The sequence below is a fragment of the Mesoplodon densirostris genome, chromosome 14, assembly GCF_025265405.1.
Source record: "Mesoplodon densirostris isolate mMesDen1 chromosome 14, mMesDen1 primary haplotype, whole genome shotgun sequence".
Lineage (NCBI taxonomy): Eukaryota > Metazoa > Chordata > Mammalia > Artiodactyla > Ziphiidae > Mesoplodon > Mesoplodon densirostris.
In genome coordinates this window covers 76456754-76482068 of record NC_082674.1, presented here as the reverse complement: position 1 = coordinate 76482068, position 25315 = coordinate 76456754, and the positions used below count along the sequence as shown (strand labels likewise).

General features: G+C 42.3%; 1 protein-coding gene across 1 annotated transcript in view; it reads right to left on the bottom strand.

Moving 5' to 3' along the window:
• Window positions 1-25315, bottom strand: part of ACOXL (acyl-CoA oxidase like) — a 352026-nt gene that overhangs the window by 313128 nt on the left and 13583 nt on the right. Inside the window, 3 exon segments of the mRNA XM_060116983.1 lie at window positions 868-893; window positions 896-950; window positions 12739-12835. Coding sequence (XP_059972966.1) covers window positions 868-893; window positions 896-950; window positions 12739-12835 — 178 coding nt within the window.

Sequence of the window (25315 nt, the reverse complement as noted above, 5' to 3'; positions counted from 1 at the left end):
CACTGTTGTGGCCTCTCCCGTTGCGGAGCACAGGCTCCGGATGCGCAGGCCCAGCGGCCATGGCTCACGGGCCCAGCCGCTCTGCGGCATATGGGATCCTCCCAGACTGGGGCACGAACCCGCATCCCCTGCATCGGCAGGCGGACTCTCAACCACTGCGCCACCAGGGAGGCCCTACAGCTCTATATCTTGATTGTGGTAGTGGTTGCATGATACTATATATGGAACCAAACTGCATAGAGCTACACATGTGCACGCACACACAAACTCACACACACAGCTGAGTGTAAAAACTAGTGAAATCTGAATAGGTCTACAGTCAACAGTACTGTAGTAATGTTGATTTCCTGATTTATACTGCATTACAGCTACATAAGATATCACCACTGAAGGAAACTGGGTGAAGGGTTCACATGACTCTGTACTACTTTTGTGACTTCCTGTGAGCATTATTATTTCAAAATAGGAAGATTTTTTAAAAAATAAACAAAATGACTACAGTGGCATGCAACAATATACATCAATCTTAGTGATAATGTTTAAGTGAAGAAAGTACATCACAAATGACTACGATACTGTCTGTATAAAATTAGAATAAAGGAAATTGATTGACATAAATGCAAAAAAGCTATACAAAAAGAAAAGCAAAGAAAAATAAATACAGTATTGAGTATAATGGTTGAAGAGGAAGTCCTGGAAGTCTTGGAAGTCCCCAAGGGGGATGGGTTGAAAGGTGTACCATCTTATAAACATCTAGTGCAGGAATAGCCTGATGCCTATGGAGTCTTTTTTCTTCTTCTTCTTTTTTTACTCCTTGTCATTCAAAACCATCAGTTCATGAAGGGCAGGCTGCCCAGTGTCTCTCACCTTTACTCCTGTGGCCATGTCTGCTATGAGAGGACTTCTCCTATGACCAGGCTCCGACTGACAAAATTCTTTGTTTTCTCTGCCTGAAAACATGACAGACCCAATGTCAAGATTTCCTTACGGTTTTTTCTGACCATTTAAATTAACATTTTTTAAAATAATAAACAGATGTTACTTTTACAATAAAAAATTCAACACAGCAAAAGCAATTTTTAAATTAAGAGTAATTCCATCACTCTACTGAACAGTAGCCAATGTTTTCATCCCTTTTTAAAAAACTTTTATTGAAGTATAGTTGATTTACAATATTGTGTTAGTTTCAGGTGTACAGCAAAATTATTCAGTTTTACATATATATATATATTTTTTTTCTTTTCAGATTCTTTTCCATTATAGTTTATTACAAGATATTGAATAAGTTCCCTGTGCTGTACAGTAGGACCTTGTTGTTTATCTCTTTTATATATGGTAGTGAACATCTGTTCATCCTTATTTAATGGGGTCGTCTGGTCTCTGACCACGGACGAAGTAGTTAAAGACTCACACGATAGCAAGTCAACTGCATGTGCATGGAGGCCAGCCCCTGGCGGACTCCCCTTTGGCCTCACATGGCCTTAACCAAGTTTGTCCCTGGGCCCCCTCACCACTACCACGGTTCTACATAGCAACTCAGACCTGCAGCATCTCTTCACCGACGCTCCCACCAACAGTGAGCAGCTGGCACAAGTCCAGGTGACCATCTTGACGTCTTGGACAATCTTCCCAGACAGAGGATTTGGAAGATTTGGGAACATTCTGGACACAGGAAAAGCAGTATTCTTCCCCTTCCTTTCTAACCACAGAGCATCTCAGGGCTTTGATTAAAAACCATGAGGTCTGGTCACCCTATGTTACCCTCTTCTCCCTTGCTGTGCACAGCAGCCTCGAATCCCACAGCTACACAAGCACGCTCTTCTCCACCAGCGGGAAGTGGGACAGGGCAAGAACACTGTCACTGTTTTATTTTAGAATTTCAGAGGCAGGTGGCATTTCTTCCAAAGGTAATTCCAATTATCTGTTGTTGGAATTAATGTTAGCCTTTCTGATTCACCAGTCTCTTCTGAGACACAGCCAACAAAGCTGGTGCTTGTTGCCCATGTGCACAAGTGCATATGTGTGTGGTGTGTGTATGCCTGTGTGTATGTGTGCGTATGTGCGTGTAAACCTCCCCACCAGCGGGAGGAGGAGCCGACCTTCCTTGGAGGACGTTTCCACACTGGCTTAGACTCTCTCCCCAGACACACTCTGCTTTCCCTCCCATAGATTTTTACAATGTTTCTCTCAAGCATTATTAATTTTATCAAGCAGCAGACTGTCAAAATTTATGACTCTTATCGTGGCTCAAACCCAGTGCATCTTGTATTGATTATTTCCTAAAATACTCCTCCAAGGCTGGAGCACGTACCACTGCCTGGCTCCAGTATCCGCTCACACAGGAGGGTTCGTTCCCAGCAAATAATAAAAAACAACTGTAGCGGATATTCGCGGGCTTTTTTGGAGGGCCCCTGGGTCCTCTGTCCTGCAGATCCCCGCAGCAGTCCTCCAGGAGGAGCTGAGCAGGGCAGGAAGTGCTGACCCCATGTCACAGATGGAAAAGTCTAGGCTCAGGGAGGTCAAAAGACTTGTCCAACCAGGGTCACCTAGTAAGTGGTAGAAAAAGGGCCAGAAACCAGATCTTTGTATTCTTCACATGGACCTCTTGTCCCCAGCCCTCAATGCCCTTCACTGTTAAGCTGGAGGGAGCCCCGGGACCCTGGGTGGTCCAATCTTTATTGCCAGCCCACCCCTCTTTTGTACCACCAGCCTTGTTGCAAAAGAGCACCTGACACCAACACGTCCCAGTGCCAGGTAACCTTGCTGACAGTCACCCCAGCCCACCTCATTCCAACAACCCCCTCCTCCCCTTAAACAACCTGCTCTGCTGGAGCCAAACCTTAACCATCAGGACTAAGTAAATCCCTCAGAATCTCCAACCGGTCATGGTTTTCTTCATATTTCATTCTCTCCATTTACACTGTGGAGGCAGGAGAATGACTTTGTCATTGGTGGTATCCAGCTGTGGTCATTTTTACTCACCAGTTTGAAATAAATTGCAGTCACATTTGCTAAAGAACCAATCCCAAATGTAGCCACCCTGGAGCATTATAAATTGTTCGTGACAGTTCTTTTCCTTCCCGAATCTCTGCACAGGACCACGATCTTTGCTATTAGATCCAACGGGCAATGCCGTAGGAGTTCGCCATTAATGCTGTGATGTTGATTTAAGCATTCATTTGGGCTGGTCCATCTCAAGACATCGAGCAAAAGTTCCAGAACTAAGATGAGGCTTGATTTGATGGATTTCCTTACTAGCATATATTTTTAAATATCTTTTCCGCACGTAAATTCTCTCTTCAGTTCTTCTTTCATTTCCGATCCACTAATTGTTCCTAAAGACTGTCAAATATTGACAAGGTTCCCCTCACATTCAATTGGCAGCATACTGAACTGCCCATACTGATAATGATCAATCAATAATTAATGCATTTTTCAGCATACATTTTTGCAGTATTTCTACTGTATCAATAGCTGCCTTCATTTAGATTTAATACATTCAAGTCAAAATCAATTCCCATATCAGACTGTTAGTTTATAGTAATTTTTAATGATAATGATTCCATATATGTATGGTGAATATACTGAAACTTGTATTTTATCCGAAATTATACCCCATGCTATTTACATTTCTGCTTAATAAATTCAGTCTCAAACAGAAGGAAGGTAGTTTTCCCTAAAATAAACCCCATTTCTTTGTAGAGCACTTGATGTATCAGACCTTCATGATGTAATATTCTGTTACAAATCAAATTTTACAAAAATGTAAATTTTTGGTTTTATAAGCCCAGAGAGTCTCTAAAAGACAAATCTTTTTCTTCAACTAAAATCAACTGATTCAACATTGCTTGGGAATCTATAATCTGAGCTGTCTTCCCTCTGATATTAAAGACCCTTGCTGTTCCCTTTATAACCCATCAGTGGGCCCCATTAGGAGCCCTACCAAGAGGACTGGGCAAAAACAGGTTCCTGATCTTAGTTTTCTAACATCAGTCCCCAAACTGGCATATGTGCTTCTTCTGTCTTCTAGTTTCAATTTCCCTATTTTAGTTACATCGTCTCAGTCTTACTGAATACATGTCCTTTTTTACAATGAGCCTTAAATTATTTTAGAAAGAGAAGGAATCAGAGTAAAATATACAAATAGAATAAATAAATTTTCAAGGATTCAGTCATCTGGGGCCTGCTCTAAACAAGATAGTTGCTTGCTTACTGGGCTATCCAGTCCTTACCCTCCCTCCAAAAGAGACCCCAATTCTGGCCACTGCTAACATCTCCCACCACCATCTTGCACCTGGACTACTGTAACAACCTCCCAGCTGGCCTCCTGTTCCACTCTGCCCCAAACATCAGGCATGGTGATCTAATATTTATTATTAAGGTAAAATTTATATACAGTGAAATGCACAGAGCATAAATGCATGAGTTCTGGTCCATTATCTACCTATGTAACCATCACGCCAATTAAGATCATGGAACGTTCCCATGCCCCCCAGAAAGTGCCCTCTTGCTCCTTTTCAGATTCCCTGCCCCCCACAGGCAACCACTCTTCTTTTTGCATCAACATTCACTAGCTTTGCCTGTTCTTGAACTTACATAAATGGAATCATATGGTATGTACTCTTTCATGTCTGTCTTCTTCCAGGCAGATAAGGCATTTGTGTGGCTTTCTGTATCCATAGTTCATTCTTTTTTATGGCTGAGTGGTTTTCCATCTGTGAGTATTCCACAATTTGTCCATTCTCTGACTGAGGGACATTTGGGTTGTTTCCAGCTTGGGGTTATTATGAATCAAGTTGATACAAGCATTCATGCACAAGTCTTTTTGTGGCTATTTGTTTCCATTTCTCTTTTGTAAACCCCCAGGAATGCAACTGCTGGTTGAAGGGTAGGTTTATGTTTAATATTGTAAGGAAGTGCCAAACACTTTTGCAAAATGACTGCACCATTTTCCATTCCAACCAACAATATATGAGAATTCTAGTTGCTCCACATCCTCATCAATATTGTCACTCTTTCCCATCTTTAGCTATTCTCGAGGGATTGTAATATCACCTCATTATGGTTTAAATGTGCATTTCTCCAATGACTAAAGATGCTGAGCACATTGTTATATGCTTATTGGCCATTTGGACTCTTTTATAGAATCCAAAAAATTCAAACTTCTCATTGTGGCCCCCACGTCTGACTCTTGCAAGGATTTTGCCCATTTTTTAACTTGGGTTGTGTGTCTTTTTATCATTGAGCTCTAGGAATTCTTCATATGTTCCGAGTACAAATACTTTGTATCTGGACATAACTTTTTTTCAGATACATGCATTGCAGATATTCTTTCATAGTTTGTAGATGGCCTTTTTTTTTTTTTTTTTTTTTGGCTGCGTTGGGTCTTCGTTGCTGCGTGTAGGCTTTCTCTAGCTGCGGCAAGCAGGGGCTACTCTTCGTTGCGGTGCGTGGGCTTCTTATTCCAGTGGCTTCTCTTGTTGCAGAGCAGGGGCTCGAGGTGTGTGGGCTTCAGTAGTTGTGGCACGTGGGTTCAGTAATTGTGGCTCATGGCTCTAGATGGCTCATGGCAGGTTCAGTAGTTGTCGCGTGCGGGCTTAGTTATCCTGTAGCATGTGGGATCTTCCCGGACCAGGGCTCGAACCCGTGTCCCCTGCATTGGCAGGCGGATTCTTAACCACTGCACCACCACGGAAGTCCTGTAGGTTGTCTTTTTATTCTTTTCATGATGTCTTTTGATGAACAAAGGTTTTTAATTTTGATAAAGATTACCTTATCCGTTTTTTTTCTTTTACACTTTCAACATTTTGAGGTCCTCTCTAAGAAACCTCTGCCTTCTCCTTTGTTCTTGTACAAACGTTGTAATTGTGGAATTTGTGTTCAGGTGTATAATACATCTCAAATTTTTTGTGTGTGTAGTGTGAGGTCGGGATCAAGGTTAAATTTTTTCTATCATTTTATCAGTAGTTCCAACGCCATTTATTGAAAAGACTTTCATTTTCCCATTGAATTGCCTTGGCAACACTGTCCAAAACTCAAGTGAACATATGGGTGTGGATTTATTTCAGGACTCTTCATTCCATCCCATTCATCTATGTGTCTACCCTAATGCCAATTCCACATACTCTTGAGTTGCTTTTTAATGTCTTGAAATCAAATAGGGAGAGCCCTCCAAATTCATCCTTTTTTAGAATTGCTTTAACGATTCTAGGCCTTTTGCCTTTCCATGTATGTTTTTTGAATCAACTTATAAATTTTGATCAAGGAACTAGAACACTTTTAAAATAAGCATTACATTGTGCTTGCCTTCTTCTCCTTCCCCATCCACCCTTGAGAAAACCCTCCAATGACTCCATTTATCTTGGCAAAAAATCCAAACTTCTCACTGTGGCCCCCACGTCTGACTCTTCTTGCTCTCTGCTGTTCCTTATCCTCTGCTGATTCTCTCCCGGGACCACAGAGTGGGATCCCTGAGCAGAGTGCTGGGAGGATTCTGTGACAAAGGCTGTCTGTGGCCATTGTACTTCTGCCCTCCCCAGGGGCCTTGTCTCCTCCAGGAAAGCCCAAGAGAGGAAGGATGAAAGTGACATTCCCACGGCTCTGTCCAAAGACATTTTTCATCTGTCACAACATTACTGCAGTACTTTGACAGTTTCGGATTTGCCAAATTATTGCCTTAAATTTAATGCCTCTTGTCTGGCAGCATGCTTCATACCAAATTCCTAGCTGCCTTGAAAATGTTTCTGATTATTAGTGTAATCACATAATTTATCAATACTGACAACACGTAATGATGAGTGCATCGTGTTGACATCACCAGCCTGATGCATGAGCTTACTTTGCTGTTGACGAAAAATGCATTATTCTACATTAATTTTAATTGAAAAGAGTGATGGATTATGTACCTTGCAACTTTACTGAATTTGTTTATCAGTTCTAACAGTTTTTTTGGTGGAATCCTTAGGGTTTTCTACATATAAGATCATGTCGTCTGTGAACAGAGATAGGTTTACTTCTTCTTTCCCAATTTACCATGCTTGATTTTTTTTTTTTTTTTTTTTGCGGTATGCGGGCCTCTCACTGTTGTGGCCTCTCCCGTCGCGGAGCACAGGCTCCGGATGCGCAGGCCCAGCGGCCACGGCTCACGGGCCCAGCCGCTCCGCGGCATATGGGATCCTCCCAGACCGGGGCACGAACCCGTATCCCCTGCATCGGCAGGCGGACTCCCAACCACCGCGCCACCAGGGAGGCCCCATGCTTGATTTTTATCCCCAGCATCGACAACCATCTGACATAAATGTACTTTATTAGTTTGTAGCCTGCCTCGTCCCTAAAATGTAAGCTCCATAAAGCAGGTATTTTTTACCTGCTTTGTTCACTGCCTCTTGAACTACCTCATAGTAGGTGTTCAATAAATAATTGTAAAATGAATGAATCACCTAGCCTGGCACACAGAAGGGACTTAGCAAATGATAACAAGTAATCATTATTGTTATTTTTAACATAATATTTCAATGCAAGAAGAATAATTATGCCTTAAAATGAGAAGTTTCCATTATGCAGAATGGTTTCCAGTGCAGTAAATAAATAGCACCAGGCTTCCAGCTGCACCGGAGTCCCCAGGCAGGTCCCAGCTCACTCCCTGGCATGCCCTTTCAAGTAATCCCTGTTGGCTGTCATGGATGACAAATCAGTTCAGGTGCCAATCTACACAGAGGAACTTCTATAAACAGGCCCTCCCTCTATCCTGTCATCTGTGCTCAGATCCTCCACGGCATCCCACGGGGCCAGGGCTGACCCGACCAGAGCACTGGCCAAGTGGCCAGGGTCCAAGTCGTGGAGCCAGAGCTGGGACAGGGCCTCCTGCCAAAGGCAGCAGCACACAAGGCAGAGCCAGGGGCAGCCTGTCCAGCCCACTAGGAAAAGCCTGGGTCCCGGTACAAACAGAAGCCAGAGGACCAAGGGCAGAGCCAAGGCCAGGGTGTTGGAGCCAAGAGCTCAAAGTAGGTCAGGAACCAGTCCTGGGATGGGGCTTCAGTCTCTTGGTGAAACCCCTGCTCAGCTCATTTTCTGCAACATGCCAATGTCTTCAGTGTAACTGCTTCCTGGGAAAGGCTGCTCCTTTTCTCAGGGGTTCATGAGGAAAGCAACAACGTTCCCCATTCCCTGATGCCTTCTAAGGGGAGCTGACTTTCAAATCTTATTCCATTCCAGATCTGATCACCGCCCCCAACCCCAGTATTTCTCTAAATACAAAACCCCAAACCATCCCAAACTGACACTATCTTAAATTCTGATGGAAATGTAATAATTACAGTATAATAAGTATAATATAAATATAAAGCCACCAATCCCCCTCCAAGCTGATCTGAGATGGGTGGTTTGAGAAAACAGTGGATGATTTAGACCAGCAGTTCTCAAGCTTTAGACCCCTTTATACTCTTAAAAATTATCTCAGGTACTTCCCTGGTGGCACAGTAGTTAAGAATCCACCTGCTAATGCAGGGGACATGGGTTCGATCCCTGGTCCAGGAAGATCCCACATGCCATGGAGCAACTAAGCCCAAGCGCCACAGCTACTGAGCCTGTGCTCTAGAGCCCATGAGGCACAACTACTGAAGCCCACACACCTAGAGCCCGTGCTCCGCAACAACAGAAGCCACCGCAACGAGAAGCCCGTGCACCGCAAAGAAGAGTAACCCCAGCTTGCCACAACTAGAGAAAGCCCACACACAGCAACGAAAACCCAACGCAGCCAAAAAATAAATTAATTAATATTTTTTAAATGGCAAAAAAAATTATCTTGGATTCCAAAGAGCTTTAGTTTATGCAGGTTGTATCTATCAAGTTACTGTACTAGTAATTAAAGCTGAGAATTTTAAAAATGTTTATTCATTTAAAAATAACAATAATAAGCCTATTACATGTTAATGTAAATGACATAATTCTTATGAAAAATAGCCATAATTTTCAAGCCAAAAACTAAATCAATGAGAGGAATAGCATTGTTTTACATTTTTACAAATTGTTTTAGCATCTGGCTTAATAAAAGACAGCTGGCCTCTCATGTCTGCTTTTGCACTCAGTCTGTAGCCATATGTTGTTTTGGTCGACGTTGATGATGAAAACCTGGTGTTGTGCACACAGGTAGTTGGACATCTACTTTTCAGATAGTAACAGAAAGGATCTTGGGTACCCCCACGGGTCCTCAGATCCTACTCTGAGAACCACTGGCTTCAGTAATGATGCTACCATGCCCACGGCCCATGTGGATCATGTGGGTGAGGACGAGAGGAGCTCAGGATGAGAGAGAAGATGGCTGGGGACAGGGTTGGGGGGTAAGCAGTCATGGACGGAGTGGGGAACTTCATTATCCATTATCCACTGTCCCCACTCCTCACTACAGTTAGCCAGGAATAGCCTGAGTCCCACTGGCTCCCTCCTGAGGAAAGGAAATGTTGGGATGGAGCATCCCTATGAGTCAGCCCTGCACCATGACTGGGAGGGATGAAATGTTGAATGGGAACAATTCAGAAGAATTAGAAACCATTCAGGAGAAACAGTACAGGGTACCGGGAAAGAAGGACAGTGCATCAGTACTCAAGCCAGGATGCACACTGCATCACCTGCAAGGTTTAAATGCTGATCCAATGAGCCTGACCAAAAGCCTGGATGGCAAGAGTTTGGAAAGCTCCGCAGGCAGTCCTAATGTGCACCCTGGGGTGAGACCCACCAGACTTGAGTGGGCTCAGGAAGCAATCCACCTGGCTTTGAATCCATGCTCCACTAGTTATATATACAGCTTACTAGTTGTATGACCTCTGACCAATTACTCAGCTTCAGTTTACTCATCTGTAAAATAGGAATACCACTAGGGATGTCGGGAATATTAAATGAGATCATCCATTTAAAGATCTTAGAGCTGTGACTGACACAAAATATGTATTTAGTAAGTGTGAGCTGTCACTGGTTATGGTGATTTGGGTGCAGGCTGTCAGCCTCTGTTGGCTTCCAGGGTGTCTCTCAGGAGGGTGCCACACAGACAGGACCAGGCACCCAAGGGAGGGGCTGGGGTCCAGTCCCAGCGCTGCCACAAAGTAGATGTCCTGACTGGGTCCTCCGTCTCCTCATCTGGAAATTCCGGAAGTCAGAGACCTCCCCCCACGCAGGACCCAGTCCTGAATCCTCAGGGAGAGAGGAGAGAGTTGGCTGAGGGGCACAAGTGTGATGTTGCTGGAAACAGGTGCAGGAGGGGTTGAAAAGGTGCAATGAGATTGTTCACGTTGTGTGTGTGTGTGTGTGTACGTGTGCATCCACGTGCACTCTGTAGTCAGGCTGAGATACTGTTTTCCTTTTAAAATTATTGCAACACCTCAAATCTACTGCAGTTAACAGAGGGGAGAAGACAGAGTGGAAACATTTTAGTGGCTTTTTCTCAGCCTGTGGGCTGTTCACCGAGCCCTGGGATGAATGAGGCTCGCTCCTCGTCTGTCCTTAAGGACATCATCATCACATGTTACACGCTGCACTCTGCCTGGGGGCTTATCCAATCATCCCCAAAAGTTAAGAGCAACACACGAGGGCCAGGGAAAGATGGAAGGACCTGGAGTGCTCTCTGAACTGGCAGTCCATGACTCAATATTTTCATGAAGAGGTGGGATGAATCATGCAACACTTCTAGAATTACTGGATGTGGACAGCTCCTCCAGCTCTTCACAGGGGGGAATTTGAGAGCCTTCACATGCAGACGTTCTGCTGAGTCTTATGACACCCGCCCCATGAGATAAGCCTGCAGCCCCAGTGACCGATGACTGACTGGTTTAATTTCCTTCAGGTTCATTGGCTTTTGCAAATTCACACAGAGAGAAGCGCCAAACAGGCTGAAATAACTAACAGAAATGAGCTGGAGGGATCGTCCAGGGCCAATCCTGTGCCTCCCAGAGGAATTACACCTCATCATACGGGACAGAGCTGTCCAGGCTGCTGACGACCACAGAGGGAGCCGTGAAAACAGGGAGATAATTGGAACCAGGGCTTAACACGCTTCATCAGTAGCGAGAGTACGCAGGCTAATCCTTCAGACGTGGGGGGCTCAGGCTGCAACCGGTAAACCTCATTAAAGGATCAACCCTCACATCCGGGTCTTGATTTTTGACACTAACTTAAGCCTTAGACATGTTGGGCTGATTAAGGGGGCAGGAGACTGGCCCCCATGTCGGAATCTCACCTTCCTGCCAGCCCTACACCGGACACATTTGGAGGCCAGATTCTGATGGAGAAAGTGGCTGAAAGCAAAGAGGGATTGGGGTTTTTATGTTTGTTTGTTTGTTCATTTGTTTGTTTGGTTGCTTGTTTGTTTGTTTGGTTGGTTGGCTGTTTGGCTGTTTGGTTGGTTGGCTGTTTGGCTGTTTGGCTGTTTGGTTGGTTGGTTGGTTGGCTGTTTGGCTGTTTGGTTGGTTGGTTGGTTGGTTGGTTGGTTGGTTGGTTGGTTGGTTGATTGGCTGGTTGGTTGGTTGGTTGGTTGGTTGGTTGGCTGTTTAGTTGGTTGGTTGGTTGGCTGTTTGGTTGGTTGGTTGGTTGTTTGGATGGCTGCATTCACCTCTAAATGTATGTTTCATTGAGAGGCAATTTACTAGCTTGAACATCTACTTTGCCAGCATGTTCTACTTGGTATGAAATGATTTTCCTGACTTTGCCAGCATGCTTCACCCTGTTCTGGGGGTATTTCCTTGCACACGCTCTCCGAGGTGATGCCGTGCCCTTGTCACCTTGGAGGGGCTGCTGGACCTCACCAGGAGGTGAGGTGCCAAAGCTCTGCCTGTAATTTCTTCCTCAGGAGAAGATACTGAGTTCTGTCTCTGCCACCTCAGGACAGACAGCCAACCGAAGGGGGTGGGTGGGTGGTGATCTGGTCTCAAACACGGACTCAGGCCCCCACCAGCTCTGATCCACACTCCACAGAGAAACGAGCCCCCATGGTCTCCTGAATGGGAAACACCTCCACCCCCTCACTCCTCAGCCTCTCCCTCCGCAGACCACGCTGGGCAGGAAGGGAGCCAGGCTCACAGCAGAATACATGCAGCTCCTCAGCATCTCCTGAAGCTCATCCCCAGTTCAGGGCCCTCCCCCAGGGGTCTCACCAGGGGGTATTTTTTTCCTGTGTAAAGTGTTAGGTTAAGGAAGCTACGAAGCTGCATGAATTGACTTAAATTTGCCTAAAATATAGAGCTTCTGATGCTAGCATCAGAAGGAATCCTCTCATCCCATATTCTTTCTTTCCTTCTTTCTTTTAATGAGGCTAAATTGACTAAAATAATTTAACTGCATTGAGAGTGGCAATTTTTAGGCAAACAAGACTCATCCATTTTGGACAAGTCTAAAATGCTTAAAAAGCCCATAAAATTAGTTCACTATGTTTCTCAGATATTTGAGTTTTACACCCCAAATTATATTTGTTTTGTGAACAAATATTTCATTACCTCTGCTCACTCCCCTACTCCCTGGCCTGTGGGCTCGGGAAAAGTGAATCAGTTAGGATAACACAGGGAGGGGACAGAAAGGGAGGGTGAAGGAGCCACTCCCCCATCCCGACCACATTGTCTGTTTCCCCCAGGGCAAAATTAATGTGCTTCCTTCCACAAGTCACAAAAGCAAACAAAATGAAACGAAATCTTTTTCTTTCTCTGTCTCTCTCTTGTTCACTCACACACACGACACCAAAATAACAATGAAACTTACCTGATCCTGAATTGTACGTTTTATCAGAGGTAGACCCATGGTAAACGTCACTCTCTGAAATGTCAAAGCTCTTATTTCATCCAGATTCAAATCATACCTGTGACAAATGGATACAAAATGGATGTTAAGACGTTGGATTGATGGTGACCATGAGTGGAGCCTCTGGACCCAGGGATCTGACAGAACAGACATCTTTGCTGGGTCTCTCTATAGCTCTTGTTTGATGCTGTGTGTCAAAGGAGGCCACCATGTGTGTGACACAGACTGTGGGGGGGGGGCATCAAAATGGAAGGAAAGAAAGTAGGGTTCCCTGACAATGATCTTAAAACAAGACTCTAACATTTCCTCCTCTACCCAAGTGTCCGGGATGGGAAGATGGGGGAGATGGGAGAGACCTGTGTGGTGGCCCCAGCAGTGTCACCTAGAATTTCCTTCAAGAGAACCCACAATGGGAGCAGCATTTCCCAGCAACCTGCAGCTGCCATTCCTTGGGATTCACCTTGGCGTTGGCCCCAGGCTGCTCTGCCCTCAGGCTGCTCCTGGCTGGTGATGAGCATGGCAAGGTTCTAGACTCAGGCCATTCCTGCCCACCACGAGACTTTTGCCCAGGGACCCCCAGCAGCCCACTCAGACTGTCTCGTGACGGTGCCGGGCCCTTTCTTCTCCCTCATTTCATGGTGTCAGCCCTGCTCACACACATCCCAAAGGTTCCCCCACCTGCTGCAGCTCCCTCCCTATGACCCTTCTAGATGTTTCCCCAGTAGGTCGCTTGCACATCTAGTCCCATCTCGGTGTCTGTTTCTCAACGAACCTCAACTGACATAGGAGGGGAGGATCCATGCTGTTGCCTAAAGTGTTTAAACACAAAGCACAGCCAGAGTTTAGGGGAAACCTCACTCAGGTTCAGATGCTGACTGTCACTAACTGCGTGACCAACATCAAGTGGCCTGCCATGGCTCCATTCTCCCATCTGTAAGATGGGAATGAGAGTCACGCATAACTCAGAGGAGTGTCGTTTCAAATGCTTAGACTAGGGCTTGCATGTATATGGTAAGTGTTCAATAGTAGTAACCGCCATTCACGCTCTTAGTTACCCCTTCTCCTCCTTCTCAAGGGCAGACACTGTGTCAGACCCATTTTTACAGTCCCAGCACCCCTACAAGGCCTGGCCCACGTGAGGCCCCCTTCAATGGTGGTTGAACTTAAACGTATTTGTGTCTTCAAGTTTCATGACCAGGTTGTGGAGGCAGTCCCCACGGACGCCCCCGAAGACATGCTTACTACACATACTGTCCTCAGGTCAAGTTTATTTCCACCCAGAATACAAACTGCATGCATTCAGAGTCCACATCTTAAACTCCTGTGTAGCCCCTGAGGACCAGCAGAGCATCTCACATTTAAACATTTTCCCTAAATACCTGCTGGCCAATTGCCCCAGACCAAACAAGAACCATCTTGACTTTCTCTCTTCTGTCCAGTCTGCAGGTAACTGAAAAATCCAAGAGGACCCACTGTGCATTCTGGAATGTAAAAGATAACACCCCCCCACCAAAAAAAAAAAAAAAAAAGCCAAATGGTCACAGAAACTCCCTAACAAAAAAATCTTGAGACAGGACAGGCCCATTCTTACTTTTTTCTTTTTCTGAGTCAGAACCACTGGTGAGGATTTCAGTAGAAACATTACTGCATGAAGTCAGTATTTTCCCTAAGGAGAACAGAAAGTTAAAATGCCAATTTCAATAAAATGGGAGACTAGAAAAATCTCCACATTTGAACATACAAGTAAGGCCTGCCCAAAGCATCTCAGTCAAGCAGGCTTTGGGCAGGAGGAACTGAAAAGAAGAACCACAGAGAGAGATCTCACAGCACAAGGGCCAAATGGTGACCGATCTCAGGAAATGCTAGTAAAAATTCACTTCCTAAATGGAAGATGTGTACACCGAGACGTAAAACCTATAGCTCTTATCTGGAAAGCGGGATAGGAAGGGCAGTGAGCTAGCAGGTAGCAGGAGGCCCGCTGGTCTCTGAGCTATAGGTTAAGGGTCAGGGTGACATGAAGAATCACATGCACAGGTCACGTTTGAGAGAAGTGGTCTATCTCAGTGGCAGCAGGGAAGGAAAAAGTTTCCATGTTATGAAAAGGACCCACCCTGGATCACTATCCAAGTTTTTCCCAGCTCCCCAACCCTGAAACCCCTTAGAAAATCCAGGCTAGAAATCATTCAGTTTCACTCACATCATTCAGTTATAAGTAATAAACAGAAATTAGCATAGAATTGAAACAATGACACTACAAAGAGCAGCAAATCTATTAAAAAACTAAAAACGCTCATCAGGGGGAAAAAAGTCATCCTGTAGCAAATAAAAATTGAGACCAAATATTATCTACATATTATATAAAACCAGTGGTGTGGGACTTCCCTGGTGGCACACTGGATAAGAATCCGCCTGCCAACACAGGGAACACGGGTTCAACCCCTGGTCCAGGAAGATCTCACATGCCGCAGAGCAACTAAGCCCATGTGCCACAATTACTGAGCCTACACTCTAGAGCCTGTGAGTCACAACTACTGAGCCTGCGTGACACAATTACTAAAAACCACACACCTAGAGCCCATGCTCCGCAACAAGAGAAGCCACCACAGTGAGAAGCCCGTACACTGCAACGAAGAGTAGCCCCCGCTCACTGCAACTAGAGAAAGCCCGTGCACAGCAACAAAGACCCAATGCAGCCAAAAATAAATAAAATTAAATCTTTAAAAAAAAATTAAATTAAATTAAATTAATAAAACCAGTGGTGTGTTAGAGCCAGTTTAAATTAGCTCATGAGACACAATTGTTAAATGTTAAAGAATGTTAAAGAATTTTTGTGAACTAGTTTTTAAACACAGCCATTATCAAAAATTAATATATAGAAAGTTGCACTGAAATAAATTCTATTTTAAAAATAAAAGTAATACTCAAGCTCATCCCTTCCTAATTATGTTATTATATTTTACTATTATCTATGTTCTTTGGGTTGTTTATTGGTGGAAATACTACATAATGGAGGACTTCCAGTCCTGCCAAGGTGCAATAGCCCCATTCCTCCCAGATCCTCCCTCTTACAACTAAAAAACCCTAGACATTGCACAGTAAACAAGCATAGGATGACTCTGAAGAGTCAAAGAAGAAGGCAGACCACCTGGGGGAACTCAGAATTTGAGGAATGCCATGCCAGCAAATTCTCTGGGTTTCTTTATTGCCTCCCATGTATGTATGCTGGACAAGATGCTATAGAATCTTCCAACCCAGAATCTCCAGCAGACACAGACAAAAAGTACTCCAAGAGAAGCCTGTTCTCCTTAGCTGAAGGATGCAAAAGGGTCTGAAGTTGCTGAGCAAACAACAGACTGCCTTTGGGAGTGTGGGCAGGGAAGCAGACCATCAGAACTGGCAGTGTGGATGTGCAGCAGGATTCCCAGCATCAGTTGGGACAGGAGGCTTTCAGATCACATGGGCTGCCAGGGGGCTTGCAGAGACGTGGGCTCAGCTAAAATCTAGCCTCAGAGTGGGGAGCTCTGGAGTATAAGTGGCACCACAGAGTTGTCCCACTCTGTCAGTCAGTAGCTGTGGGCATTCCCAGGGAGAAAGCATAACCTCAAGCATTTCCTGGGAAGGTCGCTCCCATTGGGCAAGGACAATTCCAAGGACCTTTGCTGTGAGTTGATTACAGTCAATGTTGATAGCAGCTAGGAGATGAGTGTAGAGGCCTGGTAAAGGGATCAGGGTGGAGTATCAACAGCAACTGCTATAGCAGCTGACTACAGAAATCAGGAGAAGAAAATAACAAATTAAACTAAAGGAAAGGAGAAAAAAATAAATTATTAAAAGAAAAGCAGAAAAGTAATCAGTTAGAAAACAGAAAAGTACAACTAGTAAATCCAAAAGCTGCTTCTTTGAAAACAACCACCATAGAGGTTTTTGTTAAACATTGTACTGGGGGAGTCAGCCAATGCAATTAGACAAGAGAACAAAATTTAGAGAAATCTGAATTGGAAAGAAATGGGTAAAACTCTCACTATATACCGATGATGCCTGTGTTAGATTGATTGTATTGATGGCCCCTCTGCTTGACCTCTCCTTGATCCCTGTCCTTTGACACTGCAGTTCTCATAAAGAGGCAGAGTCTGCTTCCCCAACCCTTGAGTCTGAGCTTGGCCATGTGACTTGCTTTGGCCAATAAGATATTGGTATCTTTGAGAGATGCAAAGGCTCGAAAAAGTATTTGTGCATTTCCTTGCTCTCTTACTCCTCTGAAACCTCCCCTGAGAACATGTCTGGACTAGCCTATGGGGTGGGGTGGGGTGTATAAAGTAAGAGACAAGTACGAAGAGCTCAGTTGTATCAGCCAAAGCCATCATAGACCAGCCTACCTCCAGGCAACCACTAAACATGTGGAAGAAGCCAGTCAAGATCAGAAGAGCTGCCTATTCAACCTACAGCTGACTACAGATTCATGAATGAGCCCAGACAAGACTAGAAGAACCCCCCCAGCCACCCAAAAACTCCATAATATTGATCAATTAATGTTTTGAACTGCTAAGTTTTGCATTATAGGTAACTGACACAATAGTCCTATATACCTGGACGCCCACAAGACAACTAAAATTACTACAAACAATAAGAGCTGGCAGGATACACAATTAATAGAAGTTAATGGCTTTCATATAGATACATAAACAATCAGTTAGAAAGTACATGAAAGAAAAGATCCCAGTTGCAAAAGTAATAAAACAAAAGAAAAATATACTTAAGAATAAACTTTTTATACGTACATAACTTACCTGAAGAAAACTTTAAAACACTCCTAAAGTACACAAGCAAAAACTTGAACAAATAGAAACATGGACCATTTGTTTTAATAAGAAGAAATGCCACAAAGAAATCAATTCTCCCTAAGTTGATTTATGCAGTCAATATGATCTGAATAAAAACACCAATAAGGGATTTTGAAGTTCACATATGAAAGGAAACAAGCAAAAACAACCAGAAAAACTCTAAAAATGAGGAGCTATGATCTGTGTGATAAGGCCTCAGTAATTCAACCGGTGTAAAAATAGGCAGATAGACCAATGGAATAAAACAGAATGTCGAGAAATGGAATTAAATACATATGGAAAGTTAATATATTTCAGAGAAAGCTGGAATATCAAATCTTGGGAAAAACAAAACATTGAGATGTTCTAATTGGTTAGCCAACTGGAAGAAAAAATTAAGTTGAATCCCTATCTCACACCATATACTAGAATAAATTCCAAATTGATCAGGATTAACATGGAGGAAAACAAAACCACAAGGTATTAAGATAAAACATAAGGAACTCTTTCATGATCTCAATGCAAAAAAAAACTTTCTATATGATATAATATTTAAAAGCATAAAGAAAAATTTGATAAATGTGACTATATAATAACAAAAACTTCTGCATGACAAAAACACCTTAAGAATAGTCAAAAGACAAATGACAAACAGGGACAAAATACTTGTTACTGATGTCATTGCAAAGGGATGAAGCTCCCTAATTACAGAGCTCCTATAATTCATTAAAAACATACCAGCAAGCACAACAAAGGAAACCATCAACAAAATGAAAAGACAATGTAGTGAATGGAAGAAAATATTTGCAGATATATGACCAACAAGGGGCTAATATCCAAAATATATAAACAACTCATACAACTCAATATCAAAAAAACAAACAACCCAATTTAAAAGTGGGCAGAAGAAAGACCTTAATAGACATTTTTCCAAAGAAGAAATACAGATGGCCAACAGGCACATGAAAAGATGCTCAACATTGCTGATTAGAGAAATGCAAATCAAAACAACAATGAGATATCACCTCACACATGTCAGAATGGCTATTATCAAAAAGACCACAAACAACAAATGTTGGTAAGGATATGGAGAAAAGGGAACCCTTGTACACTGTTGGTGGGAATGTAAATTGGTACAGCCACTATGGAAAACATTACGGAGGTTCCTCAAAAAGCTAAAAATAGAACTACTATATGATCCAGGAATTTCACTCCTGAGTATATATCTGGAAAAAACAAAAACACTAATTGAAAAGATACATGCATCCTAATGTTCACAGCAGCACTATTTACAATAGCCAAGATACGGAAGCAACCCAAGTGTCCATCAACAGATGAATGGATAAAGAAAATGTGGTATGTATATATATATATATATATATGTATGTATGTATATACAGTGAAATATTAGCCATAAAAAAGGGTGAAATTCTGTCATTTGCAGCAACGTGGATGGATCAGGTGAGAATATTATGCTTAGGGAAATAAATCAGACAGAGAAAGACAAATAACTGTATGCTATCACTTATTTGTGGAATCTAAAAAATAAAACAAACTAAGGTATCTAGCAAAACAGAAGGAGACTCACAAACATAGAAAACAAACTAGTTGTTACCAGTGGAGAGAGGGTGGGGGAGGATCAAGATAAGGGCATGGGATTAAGAGATACAAACTACTATGCATAAAAGAGATATGCAACAAGCATATATTGTACAGCACAGGAAATTACAGACATTATTCTGTAATAATTTTTAATGAAGTATGATCTATAAAAATACTGAATCACTATGCTGTATACCTGAAACTAACATAAAATTGTAAATCAACTATACCTCAGTTGAAAAAAAAAAAAAAACAGACCAAAAGGGGGCAAATGATTTGAACACATGGGCCACAGAATAAGAAATACAAGTGATACAAATATAGTTTTAAATCTCTGCTCTCATATGCAGTAAGAGAAGCACAAATTAAAACTACACTGAAATACTGATTTTTACCTATTACTTGAACAAAATCCAGACAGTCTGATAACACACTACATTGGCAACGCTGTGAGGAGCTGATGCTCTCACACACTAGTCTGAGGGACGGAGGGTACAAACTGGTACCGTCTGCATGTGCAACAATTAAAAAATATCTATCAAAATTACAAATGAACCTACCTTGTGACCCAGCAATTCCACTTCTAGAAACTTATCCTTTGGACATCCTCACACATGTGAGGAGATATAAGCTATAGAATAATATGAGGTATGGATCCTCTTTTTTAATATAAACTGTAGTATTCATCAATTACAAATTTTGTAATCAAAAAAGAAAAATGTGGATCAAGAGAAACAGCAAACTAAAAAGACCAGACAGCAAAGTCTATGGAAATGACATTTGGTGTGTTTTACAGACAAGATTCTAAAACGTAAGTAACTATTGATAGCTCTCTCTTTACACTTCCATTCCAGTAACTTTTTGATAAAATGGTTGTTATTCGTCTGTTTTAAAATCCGAAATTCAGAGCGAATTCCCTGGCGGTCCAGTGGTTAAGACTGAGCTTCCACTGCAGAGAGCACCGGTTCATCCCTGGTCGGGGAACTAAGATCCCACATGCTGCGTGGCACGGCCCAAAAAATTTTAATTTAAATTTTAAAAAATAAAATAAAATCCCTAATTCACATTAATTTCACATTACTTTCACATTAAACTAAGCTTCTTACTCATACGGATACCAAGCATCTCACTGGAGTCAAATTTTAGTAACAGTTTATGTCAGTCTACATAGAAAAATAGGACACAGAACAAGATTAGGTGAGGACTATTAATGCACAGGTAATATATACACTGGCCAGAGGAACTGAGAAATTATTATAACCAGTAAAATAAACATACCTCAAGAAAATTGGGTTACTACTAAACAGCTCTCAACTATTAATACCCAGCCTCCTTACATTAAAGAAATTTCTCAACAGGAACAAGTTAGACATTTTAATTACAGGTCTTTCACATTCCCCACCCTGACTCCCAAAATGCACTATTAGGGATAAGCATAATGCTCCATGGGCATAAGCTACTCACTATAGTGTTGTAACAGCGCAACATTGCAAACATCTAAAAGACCATCAGTAGAAAAGTGATCGAGTAAGATATGGTAGAGCCATACAATGGGATATTACACACAAAAAAATTTTTCTTTCTATGGCAATATAGAGAAATTGCCAAGATATGTTTTAAATGAAAAAAATCAAGGTGCAAACAAGTGAATATATTCCTTTTACTGCTGCTCTATATGTTTAAAAAAAAAATGGGGTGGAGAAGACTACATATTTGCTTGGTAGATGTTGTTTTTTTAAAACCAGAAACTAATAACAGTGCTGAGCTTTCGTGTGAGTGGGGTGGAGGTGGGGGGAATTGGGCAGAGAGGGAACAGCACTGTACCTTTATTTGCTTTCTGACTTTTGAACCGTGTTAAACTAAAACGATTCCAAAAACAGATGTTTTAAAACATGTTAAATTGTACACTTAAACATAACCACTAGATGGCGCTTGTTCTTCATTCCAACTGCCACCCCCAAGGAATTCATTCCTATTTAACAAAGAAATTAAAGCTGGATGAAGAAGTCTTAGAAACTGTCTCCCTGAAAGCTTGAACATCTGCTTATCATAATATGAATATTTAAATTCCTAACACTTTTCAAGCAAAAAGGTAACCATCTCTGCGATGGAAAAGTCAGGATTTCAGGAACATCTCAAGCTCTCCCAACTCCTATGCAACATGCATATTTGTTTGTGCATTTTCTGTCTTTAAATATCAGCCTCCACGTTTAGCCATCTTAATGGGACACCTTAAATACTATGTGTATAACGAGACAGTATAACTCATAAACAACGATGGTTTGGGGTATTTTATAATAACAGATATAATTTCTCTTTTCTGGTTTCTTGGGTCTGTAAGATATAAAGATTTGGCAAATATTATTACCTCTGTGCCTCAAATGGCAGACAGAGGCCCTATAGAATTAAGAGACTTGGCAGGTCCTGGGTGGATGGCGTTCGTGTTGAGATTAAGAGACACATCTTCCGGGGTGTGTCTGTATGGGGTACAGAGAGGGCCCTGCTCTACCCTCAGCAGCTCCACCATCATCTGACTTATCGGCGGTCTGTGTAGGATTTAGCTTGAGAAAAAATGGTTCCTGTACTAAGAACAAGGTAGAAAACCTCTGAACTAGGATATGCCACCAGCAAGAACTAAAGCAAAAGATATGAATCTCACCTTCCCTCGGATGGGTGAAGGGTGTGGGCATCCAGCATGAGTAAGACGAAGCCTTACTGGGAAGTTTCACACGTGGAATTAGGACCAAACCACAAGATACTAAGCTTCAAAATCGAATCATAAATACCTACTAGAGAGGCGAAAATAAAAAATACTGACATTACCAAGTGTTCAGAAGATGCAGAGCAACTGGACCCCTCCTTCACTGCTGGTGGGAAAGATTTAAACAATGGTACAGGCACTCTGGAAGAGGTTGACAATGCCTTAGGAAGCGAAATACACACTGACGTTTATAACTCAGCAATTCCACTCCTGGGTATTTACCCAAGAGAAATGAAACCCTTTGTTTACACAAACACTTATACATGAATGTTTATAGCAACTTTATTTGCAATCACCAAAAACTAGAAACAACCCAAATGTCTCTTGAGTGGGGCATAGATTAAACTGTGGTACATCCATACAATAGGGTACTACTCAGCAATAAACAGGAATGAACCACTGATACACATGACAACTGGGATGGATCTCCAAGGCATTGTGTTGAGTGGAAAAAAGCCAATCTCAAAAAGTTACATACGATAGGATTCCAATTTTATAACATTCTCAACATGACTAAATTATAGTAATGAGGTTCAGATCAGTGGCTGCCAGGAGTTAGGGTATGGGGAGAATCTAACTCCAAAGGGGAAACACAGGAGGTTTCTCTGTGGTGATGGAATAGTTCTGTATTCTGATTGTGGTGGTGGTTGGTTACACAAAACTATATGTGTGAACTACACACACACACACACACACACACACACACACATAGATGTCCTCCAAAAGATTTTTTTTTTTTTTGCGGTACACGGGCCTCTCACTGTTGTGGCCTCTCCCGTTGCGGAGCACAGGCTCCGGACGCGCAGGCTCAGCAGCCATGGCTCACGGGCCCAGCCGCTCCGCGGCATGTGGGATCTTCCCAGACCGGGGCACAAACCCATGTCCCCTGCATCGGCAGGCGTACTCTCAACCACTGCGCCACCAGGGAAGCCCCCTCCAAAAGATTTGGACACTTCACAAAAGAATGACCAATATAAAAATGACCGATAAGCATGAGAGAAAAGGCTCAACGTCATTAAGTCACCATGGAAATACAAATTAAAATCACAATGAGATACCATTACACACCCACCTGAATGGCTAAAAAAAAGTTTTTAATGAGAAACCTAAATATTAACAAGGATGTGGAGCAACTAAAACTCTCATGTTTTGTTGTCATAATGTAAAACAATACAGTCACCTTGGGGAAAGGTTCTGTCAATTTCTCATAACACTAAACATATACCTACTCTATGACCTAACAATGACACTCCTAGTATTTACCCAAGAAAAGCAAACTGTTCATAAAAATTCTTGCAGAAGAATGTTCATACCAGCTTTATCAATGATAGCTCCAAACTGGAAACAGCCAAGGCATCCATCACTAACAGAGCAGATAAATAAACTATGGTCTAGTCGTAAAATGGAATACTACTTAGCAATAAAAAGGAATGTACTACTGATACACATAAATGGCATGTATTAATTTAGAAAACATTATACTGGGCTCTCTGGGATCACTTGCTCTGGAGGAAGCCAGCTGCCATGATGTGAGGACACTCAAGCAGCTTCGTGGAGAGGTCCACGTGGGAGAAACACTGAGGCTTCCTGCCAACAACTATGTGAGTACACCACCTTGGGGGTGGATCTGCCAGCCCCAGTCAAGCCTTTATATGACTTAAGCCCCAACCAACATCTTATATACAACCTCATGAAAGACCCAGAGCCACCCAGCTAAGAAGCTGTGAAATTCATGACCCACAGAAACTGGTTGTTAAGTTTTGAGGTAATCTTCTACACATCAGTAGATAAGGAGTACACATGGCATTGTCATACACACAAACAACTGATGGGCGTGAACTAGTATCTTATTTTAAAACACTTTAATAATATGTAACACACCAAGAACAAAGCAAGAATCATAAAAGTATAGCCTAATGAATTATCACGAAGATTACACACACCTGTATAATCTCTACCCAAGTGCAGGGAAATCACATTACATCACCAGACTCTCCCCTTGGTCTCCCTCTCAACCACTCCCTCCCTCCTGCCCATACTAGCTGCTGTCCTGACTTGTAACTCCATAAATTATTTTTGACTGCTTTTAAAGATTAAAGAAATGGGATTAGACACTATGTATTCTTTTGAGTCTGGCTTCTCTCACTCAACGTGGCTAATAAGATTCATCTTAGTGTCTACTGTAGCTGTGTTTCATGCATTTTCATTGCTGTGTGGGATTAAACTGAATTAATATACCACCAAAAATATGCTGTGTGAACATACTGTGTAATTCCATTTGTATTCAATTCTAAAACAGACAAAACTAAAACACGGTAGGAACAAAAACAGAACAGTGGTTACCTCTGGGAGGGGAAAGGCAGGGCCTGGGAAGGGCATGAGGGACCTTTCTGGGGTGACAGTAACGTTCTCTATCTTGATAGGGGTTTGGGTTACATAGGTGAATGCATCTGAGAGTATACACTTAACAGTTTTGTATTTCATTGTACTTTACAGCAAAAGAAAAAAATCTGAGGCATGTTGACAGGATGTATGCCATGGAATGATATGATGTGATGTGACGTGACAGGACAGGATAGGATAGGATATGATATATGATATGATATATGATATGATATGATATGATATGATATGGTGTGATGTGATGTGATAGGATAGGATAGGATAGATGGGATGGTATGATATGATATGATATGATATGATATGATATAATGTGATGTGATGTGATGTGATGTGATGTGATGAGAAGGGCATCTCCCCTCATACGCTTCCCCAGAACCCAGAACCTCAGCCTAAACATGAGAAAAACATCAGACAGACCTGAATTGAGGGACATTCAACAAAATACCTGACCGATACTTTTCAAAAGTGTCAAGGTCATGAAAAACAGGGAAAGACTAAGGAATTGTCACAGCCCAGAGGAGGCCAAGGAGCTGTGACAATGAAACACGTGGTGTCCTGGATGGGGTCCTGGAAGAGAAAGAGGCTATCATGGGGAAAACTGAGGAAACCTAAGTAAAGTCTAGAGTTGAATTCATAGCAACGTACCAATGCCGCTGCCTTCGTTTTGACAAATGTACCGTGGTTCTGTAAGATGTTAACAACAGGGGAAATTTGGTGAGAGGGAGATGAGAAAACTCTGTTATCTCTGCAACTTTTCTATAAATTGAAAATTATTCCAAAATAAAAAATCCATTTTAAAAAGAGACAACAAAGCAGAAACTAACACACCATTGTAAAGCAATTATACTCCAGTAAAGATGTTAAAAATAAATTAAATAAATAAAATTTAAAAGAGACAACAAGCAAGGCAACAACAAAATCAAAAAGGCCGTTGTGTATTAAAACACACACA